General features: G+C 31.9%; 2 protein-coding genes across 2 annotated transcripts in view; both read left to right on the top strand.

The window, feature by feature from the left end:
* The window catches only part of LOC126737850 (zinc finger CCHC domain-containing protein 10-like), a 621,641-nt gene that overhangs the window by 155,866 nt on the left and 455,578 nt on the right, over positions 1 to 10,197 (top strand). The gene's annotated exons all lie outside the window — the stretch shown is intronic.
* On the top strand, positions 2,626 to 5,396 carry LOC126737852 (uncharacterized). The gene is made up of 2 exons (XM_050442921.1): positions 2,626 to 4,250; positions 4,318 to 5,396. Exons 1-2 carry the CDS (start codon positions 3,453 to 3,455, stop codon positions 4,717 to 4,719), a joined length of 1,200 nt encoding a protein of 399 aa, XP_050298878.1. The 5' UTR covers positions 2,626 to 3,452; the 3' UTR covers positions 4,720 to 5,396.

Below are 10,197 nucleotides of genomic sequence, written 5' to 3'. Positions count from 1 at the left end.
TATAAGTAGAAAATATTATATTGTGTTATAGTGACCAAAGGTGCTTAGTTACATATAGGTATGTACTGATTTATACTCACTTATTTAATATATTAAATACTAAATAAATGAAAAAATAGCAATATTTTAATATTAAGCTATCTTTGAGAAAACTTTTAAAAAAATGTCTGCATATGTCCTCGACAATTTTTTGTATATTAGTACCTCAACTAGTGTACTTTATTACACTATGTTGTTTTCCTGCCCCAAACTGCCCCTTTTTTAGTTCTTAATTTTTTTAGATATGGCTTACACTATACCAAAAAGAGTTTTATTTGAAGAATGGTTGGTAAGCAATCAAAATGATAAGGAAAAAAATATTTTTTTGAAAATCAAATCAATATTAAATCTTGATGAAGATATCTGCAGTGAAACAGAAAGCCATTTAATTGACCAAAGTCATTTGTTTTGTATAAAAATGAAGGATTTATGGCAGAAAAGTCATCGAACCCGCAGCCAGTTAGAAAAAAATCACAGCCAATGGCTAAGTGGATCTATCACTGTTGATATAACTGAAGTTAACCAAGGGCCTTCACTTAGTCATGTAGAAGAAAGAAACTTAGTCGGAAGGCCTCGAAAATCATTCGAAGACCCTTCTTTAAAAACAAAGAAACGGAGAGTAGAGCCTTTGCTAAAAAACTATACCGTTGAAGAATTGCGTTTCGCTACAGAACACTGTATGGATTCTTCTAATGAAAAATTTTCTTCTGAAAAAAAATGTTTGAGTACTAAGCAAGCACTGGCTCTTTTTTATGATATTGATCTGTCAGTTAGAAAATACAACACTTTACGTTCTGTTGTAAATGCGTTACCGTGCCTTACTGCAAACAAAAAAAAAATATTTACCTAATAATATTACCGTAACAGAAATATCTGCAGAAGTTGGTCTTCAAGAATTGTTACAAAAAACAACAGACAGTATCCTTAATATTTCAAATTTAAATATTTGTCAAGTGTTCAATCTAAAACTTATTTGTAAGTGGGGTTTCGATGGCAGCTCGGGACACAGTCTATATAAGCAAAAATTTGAATCGGCATCTAATACAGATGATGCCATGGTTATGTCTGTAAACGAGTTGAAAGTTTATACTACTTCAATTGAAAATAAAGATTTAAGTATTTCCTACGAGATGATTTTGACTATGTTTGATGGAAGTATAGCAAATATTTTGTCCGAAACAAACTCATGTTCAAAATGCATCATTTGTGGAGCCACGCCCAAAGAAATGAACTCTGATACGGTTTTAGATAAATCTCCAGTAACCCAAAACTATCGTTTTGGCATATCAACTCTCCATTGCTGGATCAGGTTCTTTGAGTGTTTGTTGCATATTGCATACCGGTTGCCAATTAAAACTTGGCAAGTGAAAGGCGCAGAAAACAAAGCAATTACAGAAAACACAAAAAGGACCATCCAGGAGAATTTTAAGAGCAAAATGGGTCTTATAGTTGATAAGCCAAAGCCAGGATATGGCTCCACAAATGATGGCAATACTGCCAGGCGTTTTTTTCAAAATCCTGTTTTAAGCTCTCAAATAACCGGAATCGATAAAGAACTAATTGAAAAATTTCATTTAATTTTAAGAATTTTGGCGTCTGGTTGTAACATCGATATAACCAATTTTCGCATTTTGCTAAATGACACTCGTAGGTTATACTTACATTTATATAGCTGGTACTATATGCCAAGTTCGGTGCACAAAGTTCTTGTGCATGGCTGTGACATAATTGATTTTTTTGAATTGCCTATTGGGCAACTTGCGGAAGATGCTTTAGAAGCAAGGCACAAAGAATTCAGAAAAATCAGATTATGTAACAGCCGAAAAACTTCACGGGTAAATGCCAACACCGATATAATTTCAACTCTTTTACTGACCTCTGACCCAGAATTATCTTCTTATAGACAATCTACTAAAAAAAATAAAAATATTTTGTATGATAATAAAATAAAAGAGTATATAATTATTGAGAATTCTCAGAACACACTGGTAGAATCTGTTTTTGGCTTAGAGCTATCTAGTTCCTCAAGTAGTGATGATGATCAGTCTGACTAGATTTTTGACTTATTTTTCTGAACTTTTTGTCATTTATGAAAAATAGAGGTAATGTAATATTTAGTACACTGAAGACTTGTTTTTTTTTTCAATATTTTTAAGCAAATACTTTTGTTTAATTTGTAGTGTGTAATATTTAGCATATAATTATTGAAAGCTTGTTTTTTGAGCAAATACTTTTATTTTATTGTTTGTTATGAGACAAATATAAATTAATTCAGTTATTTTATTATTAATTGCTTTTCTAATTTGGGCGAGGAAAGTTGTGAGCAAACTCTTCTTGTTATATTTTTAACATTATTTTAGTAAAAAACTTCAAAAGAGTTAAAAAAAAATAAAATACAAAGTTTACTTTTTTATTTTAACAGCTTATTTTAATTTTGTCCAATTACCCCTATACCACGCAACACTGTGCGTCGCGTATCTTTGGTGGGACGACGGCCTAATGGCTATCTTCGGCGCAGCGTTGGTGGGGACAAAATGATTTTAAAACATGGGTTCGACACCAAAGATACACGCTGGCGACATCGCGGAGATGTGGCGTCGCTGTCGTGTATCTTTGGTGGGACGACGGCCTAAATCTTCGCGCTAAGGCTACGCGCTACGCTTTGTTTTCTATCCTTGTTCCTTCTCTTTACGGTCGTTGCCTTAGACCATGCGAGAAAGACAAAAATAATATTATTTTATACTATAGAGGTTATGTTTATGATAATTCAGATATAATTTTCGTTAAATTTTGTTGGTCGTTTTTCTTAGTAAGCTTTAGTCGTTTCTATTAGAGGAGTTGTGCGTGTGATAAGATTTTAACAAGGAAAGGACATACAATAAATTCCTAAGACACCCCATTATAGTTATTTTGCAATGGACAAGTAGGTAGAAGAGTTTTTTTTTTAACTTTAAATGTTACCTACACCGAATTTTTTTATTTTAACTTTAAAATTTAAAAAAATATAATGGCGAACCAATTCCCTTAGACTCCCGGTATATTTTAATGCAATTGTATATGAAACTAAAAAATATAAATATTTTAGGTTCCTAATAAAAAAACCCAAACAGTCTGTTAAACCACAAGAGACAGCAGAACAAGAACAAGAAAGCTCAAGTTCTAAAAGTGTCACAGAAGAACCTGTTGCTGGTTGCAGTCGTGCCGAGGAAGCCAGAGCAAGTACCAGTGAGGTAATCCCTGCAAAGCAGAAGAAAGAAAAAATATACAAACAAAATTTTAGAAAGCAATGGACCATAACATTTAAATGGCTTGATGTACATGAAAATGGGGACTTTTATTGCAAAGTGTGTAATAGCACCCTAAAAGGTGGTGTACCTCATTTTAAAAGGCACCAAGAAAATTCTTTACACAAAATGAATTTGGAAAAAGCGAAAAATACCCCAAAAATAATAAATTTTGTAAAAAAAAATGATCAAGTGGAGAAATCTGTTAGGCGGGCTGAGCTTAAACTTGTAGCATTTATTAGTGAGCATAATCTACCATTCCTCATAATGGATCACTTAATACTATTATTAATTTCAATTTTTCCTGAGTCAGATGTGGCTAAAAAACTTAAATGCAACAGAACAAAAGCCACAAAATTGACTAAAGATTGTTTAGCTCAGGAACAAATAAACTTGATAACAAGTATATTGCAGAAGCAGCACTTTTCACTTATAATTGATGAGACCACAGACATAAGTACCCAAAAATCATTAGTTCTTATAACTCGGTATTTTGACAAAATACACCAAAGATCTAGAGACACATTTCTGGGACTTTTAAGGGTGCAAGACTGTACTGCCCAAGGCATTTATAATTCCATTTGTGAATATTTAGGAAATATACAGGTGCCAATTCAAAACCTACTAGGTTTTGCATCTGACAATGCTGCTGTAATGATGGGGAACATGGGAGGTGTGCAAAAGCTGTTAAAAAATATTTTACCTAACATTTTTGTGCTGGGCTGTGTTTGTCATAGCTTCCACCTTTGCTCTTCAGCAGCATCAAAAAAGCTTCCAAGGAGTGTAGAGGACTTTATCCAGTCAATATATAATTACTTTTCACATAGTAGCAAACTCCAGGAATGCTTTCAAGAATTTCAAGTTTTTTGTCAGCTAAAGCCACACAAAATGCTTCATCCCTCTCAAACCAGATGGCTCTCTTTACAGGTAAATTACCTAAAATATATTTCCGTGGGTTTTTACATACTAATAATATTTCTTATTTTGACTTTAGGCTGCTGTAGACCAAACTTTAGAGAACTGGGATGCTCTAATACTGTTTTTTAGAGATGAATGCTTTCAAGAAGACTTGAATTCAACAAAAAACATTTTGAATTGCCTGGAACACCCTACATATAAGATGTATTTTACGTTTTTATCCTATATTCTAGATTTGATAAACAAATTGAATATGGAATTTCAAGCTGAGAAACCAAACGTTTTTAACCTAGTCACTAGAGTAAGTGATGTGTATCGCATGATACTCAGAAATTATTTAAAAAAAGACTATATTGATCATATAGATTTTAATTTGGTTGACTGTAAAAATCCATCTAATTTCCTTTCCTTAGATCAAATTTATTTTGGTGCTAAAACTGAAGCCTTAATGACAAAGCCCAACACTGTAAAAAATTAAGTTCATAACTTTAAATTAAGAGCATTAGATTTTTATATTGAGCTTTGTACGCAAATAAAAAAAAGATTTGACTTTTGTGATCCCGTTTTAAATTTTCTTAAAATCTTAAACCCGCAAGTGGCAATGTCTGGTGAGATACCCAGCATTTCATTACCTGTACAAACTCATTTTCCCCAACTAGTGGATGATATTGAAAGCCTAAATATTGAGTGGAGAATGTTAGCTGATTTATCAGAATTAAAAAAAATAGAGGCTACAAATTTCGAGACATTCTGGTCAAAAATTTTTTTAATGAAAAATACTTTAAATGAATTAATGTTTCCAAATTTAGCAAAGTTAATGCAAAGTCTTTTGTCTCTACCCCATTCATCTGCTGCGGCTGAACGAAGATTTTCGCAAGTAACTTTGCTGAAAACGAAATTGAGAAATCGTCTGGAAATTTAAACACTAGATAACATTTTACATACCAAAGAAATGTTAAATGACCAGATCTGTTATAATTGGGAACCGTCACCTTCTTTATTGAAGAAAAAAAATAATTATTGATTAACTATAATGATTTTTTTATTATGACGAATTTATGTTTCTTTTTTTCTACCCTAGAACTAATCTTTGGTTGCCATTTTTGTTTTGTTTTTGGAATTAGTGATTTATTTTTGTTAAGTTTATGTATTAGTATCTGCCTGAAGTATTATATCTACATATTAATTTTTAGGAAATGTTCTTGGTTGAAATATTTTTTTTGGAGTTTTTAATTTTTGTTTGTAAGTTAAGTTTATGGTTTATGAACCTATTAGTGGCTTAAAAGTGCATTTAAAGTACCTATTATACATATAATTAGTCTAATTTTCTTAAGTCTGATGTACCAAAAGTTTTTTGTATTCGTATTAGTTCCTATCGTTCCTATTCTTACAGTTATGTGATTTTTTTTCATTAGGTTTGTAAGATATCTAAGAATTATCTTTGGTGCGTTCTGTTTTTGTTGGTATTTTTTAGATCTATAATAATCCTATATAAATAAAGAAATAAAAGACGTTAAATGAGTTTTTTATTTTCTAATAGTAATAATATTAAGTAATATATCCATAAGTTTTCGATAAAATAATGACTAGATATTATTCATAAAATGGTGAAACATAAAAATAGCATCCTTCGCTCGTTGCTCCTACACCCATTGCTTCTTATATTTGGGTGTATTGAGGGTTGCAGGAAATGTAGGAGCAGACCATATATGCGTTTTTTATTTAACTTTTTTCCTATCAATCATTTTGTCCGTTAAAAATTGCTTTTATGTCTTTACTAACTCGGCGACACGAAATTTTGTAAATAATTTGTATTTTTAGCAATAAGTGATAATCTGTTACATTTGCATGGCATTTTATTACATTTTGGTTGACTTATCTGTTACATATACAAAAATCATTCTGGCAACACTGAAGAATACTAACAGAAAAACCGATTCCAAGGGGTCTACCGGTAATTACCGTTCCTAAATGGTATTAACCAAACACGTCCAAGTTATAGTTATAACCGATTTTTGAAGATCTTGAAATCAGGTTGTCTTCGATTTGGATAGAGTTCTGAATATCGTCTATACGCTTCGCGTCCATTAAAATTTGCCTGCGCATATACACACAACATATCCCTCATTTCGGCATTTGAAAAAAGATTGTGCCTCGGCACTGTTTCTCAACTTACAAAAAGTTTAAAAATTCAACAAAACAGTAAACTGGATGCAAAATCGCAGAAAACACTAATTAAATATTTTCTGACAACTTTAAACTAATCAACAAACAACAACAACATTGCAGTTTCCTAACAACTGCGTCTCTAAAGTTCATTTGCTTTCTCATAGCTTACTTTAAAAAAGCGAATTATTTCCCGATTATATTAATTATTCAGCCAGGGTCGAGTGCATGGTGCACTAAATAATTTAAATACAAATATCTCCAAAACGGCAAATCTGAGCGACTTCAACTTAGTATACCTTTTTTACGTAAAAAATATGAAGTATTATTTTCAATAAAAACTTAAATACAGTTAAGCACAAAAAAGTTATGACCTTATGAAAGAGAAAAAGATGTCGCAGACAGCGCCCCCTACATTGTACACTCAATTTGTTAAAAAAATGAATTTCTCGACCTAAAAAACCCCTAACTACAAATTTTTGTGAAAAAAAGTTAACTTTTGTTAAAGTTATTGGGGAAAAACAAAAAAAAAGTTTTAAGTTTAACACCCTGTATCTCAGTTAATATCAACTTTTGGATATAGGTAAATATAGTTAAATCGTAATATTTTTACATCAGGAGTCTGTGGTTTTTCCATATACCATTAATTAGCGGACACCCTGTATAAACAATTTCCTTTTTTTACATCTGTCATTCTTTATGCATAATTTCATCAAAATTAAAAAATATTTCCAAAACTAAAAAATTCTTAATTGGAAAAAAATAAAAAAAGTAAAACTGGCACAGCTGAAATCCGAACCCAGGCCTCCCGGCTGATAGCTCACTCTCATTACCATTAAGCCATGAAAGTCTGGCACCGAGTTTTCGAAAACGGGTTTATATCGTACATAGGTGCACATTGTCATGATTTTTTTTCATTGTTTGTTATTTTATTCAAGAAAACATTATTCAACCTCTATTTTTTTTACTTAAAATACTGCAAACAAGCTTACTATATCATATTCAAAAATGTTAAAAATCGAAGATACTTAAAAGTCGACTAAAACCGATCCCCTATTCTACGTTTATGATGATGGTTCCCCATGATGTGTTGTTATGAAAATATCGGCACTTACTTGTGAAAAGATCTGCTTGTATCGCCTTTTTTCCATGGGGCAGCACAAACGGCACAATTTTTACCCATCGTCACAACACAAAATAATAATAATTCACAAAAACACTCGAAATATACCTTTTAAACCAACAGTAAATGAAAAAACACAAAATCCCGCATACAAACAAAGTCGTTTGACAAGATGGTAATCACGTAGGCGCTTGGGCTTGCGATGTTGCCGTTTCAAATTTTTTAGAAGCAGTTTTAAGAATAAGAATGTTAATTTTTCGGTTGGATGTTATATTTATTCTTAGAATAAGTTATTCCTATTAATACTTTTTTTAATTTAAAATCCAACATAAATAAGTTAAATTAACATATTTATGGGTGTTTATAAAATTTCCTCTTTTGGTAATGTAATGTAAAATTGACAACAGAGAAACGGTAAATATTTCTGTAAACAAAACACCCCTTGGCCCTGATCGCATGTTGAACGCAAACGAAATTGTTGTTTACTGATTCTGGTTTTACAATATTCTAAGTTGAGGATTTGTTGATAAAGGTGTTTAACGAGAACAAACAAAATATTTATACCTATTAGGTGACTTTAATATAGAATTACTAATTGAATAATGAAAGAGGAAATCTTGTATAATTAAATGATTTATTTAATTTTGTTTAAACAATACCTACACGAAAATGCGAGAATAGATAAATCTTCCTCTACTGATGGACTTAATTCTTTTTTTGTTAATAGCATTCCCAAGGTAAATACGGTATGCACTAATAATGGCCTTAAAACTAAGTATACCAATAAAGTATACGCCCTAATGTTAAGAAACTATTTCAATTTAAAGAAATTTCTGAAAAGCAAGTTGAAAAAATAATTTGTAGTATAAAATCTACTGCAACTGGTTCTGGTGGCATGGGCATTAAAATTATTTCACTTTTAGTTCCTTATTTAACACCCTATATAACTTTTATAATTAATAAAGCACTTGTATTATCAAAATTTCCATCTGAATGGAAGAATGCTGATTTACTGCCCATCCCAAAAAATAATACCCCTACGGAATTTTCTCATTATCGACCTATAAGTATATTGCCAACCCTTTATAAAATATTGGAAAAGACCATGTACAGGGTGTTTCAAAATTCACTACATATATTCTAAGGGCGTATTTCTGAGGTCAAAATAAGACTTTTTTTCCTATAAACATGGGTCCTAAAATGCACCCCCTTCAAGCTACAGCCATCGCAAGAAGTGTAAAAAATCGATTTTTTAAAACTGTGTCTACAGTTTTGCATCAAATTTAACGAAATTTGGAATACCCTCGTTATTTTAGGCGGTCTATTTACTTTTTATCTTAGAAAGGCGTTAAACTAATTTTAAGGGGTAAACTGAGGGGGTGCACACTTTTGACGGCCAAAATTTTATGTACGCATACATTTTTTTAAAAATTAAGCTACACCAGAATATGGGCCATACAAAAATCTAAATTTTATGTCTCTTGCATCTTTTTATAATACGAATAGTTTTTGAGAAAATCACCGATTAATAAAAGGCTACCAATAACGTAATAATTAAAATTTAAACAGATAATATTAAGTAGTAGGCTGTGACTATTTGTTTTAGGACATTTTTTAAGCGGCACAACATTTAACAATAAATAGGTAGACTGGTTTTGCTATTGTTGAAACTTTGTAATTGAGGTTTTTTCAATAAATTGATGAACAATTATTAACATTAAAGAATGACGGTTTATAAAAATACAAAAATTGGTTAAAAAATTATTTAACATTTATTAACATAATAATTAATTATTTTTTAAATAAACAATAAACTTCTGAGAAACAAATATTTTTTTTAATAAAAAGTACTCGAAATGCGAATCCTCCGCTGCAATACAAGCCTCCATTCGTCTTCTCATAGATTGTCTTACTCGCTCTAAAATTTCGGGAGTATTTCTTATTGTTTCAAAGGCATCAATAATTCTTTGCCTTAAGATCTCGAGCGAAGGCACTTGACCAGGATTATAGACTTTTTACATATCCCCAGAAAAAAAAAATCCGGAGGATTGCAGTCCGGGGAGCGTGGAGGCCATGGTATTGGGCCTGCTCCACCAATCCATCTCTCAGGAAACCAGCAAAGTTCAAATAGTCACGCACTGTTATACGGAAATGAGGGGGGGCACCGTCATGCATAAACCACATGTTCGCTCGCACATTAAAATTTAATTTAATTACATTGTCTAGTAAACCATTTAAATGGTGCTGTAGAAAGTCTAAATAAGTGTCGCCAACTAAAATTCTAGGAAAAAAGAAAGGACCAATTAACGCATCTCCCACTAAACCTGCCCATACATTAAGGCTAAAGTGCTCCTGGTGGTGAGATTGCCTAATTCTCTGCTGCCCAAACATGCACATTGTGAAAATTCACCAGCCCTTCCCGCGAAAAATGAGCTTCGTCTGTGAATAGAATACTTGATAAAAAAATATTATTTTTCGCGCATCTCTGAAGTAACCACCTTGCAAACTGTAAGCGCCTTGTGAAATCTTGAGATAGCTATAGTTGTACTGTACTGTAGCTAGCTACAGTTGCATGAGAAACATCCAAATTCTGAGCTATTTGTCGGGTGCTTAGGCCAGGATCGTCATCGATGGCATTCAAAATTTGTTCCTCTGTCACTGGGCTTC

The sequence above is a fragment of the Anthonomus grandis genome, chromosome 6 (assembly GCF_022605725.1).
Source record: "Anthonomus grandis grandis chromosome 6, icAntGran1.3, whole genome shotgun sequence".
NCBI lineage: Eukaryota > Metazoa > Arthropoda > Insecta > Coleoptera > Curculionidae > Anthonomus > Anthonomus grandis.
Note: the sequence above shows the minus strand (reverse complement) of the source record. Positions and strands in the feature narration are given on the sequence as shown.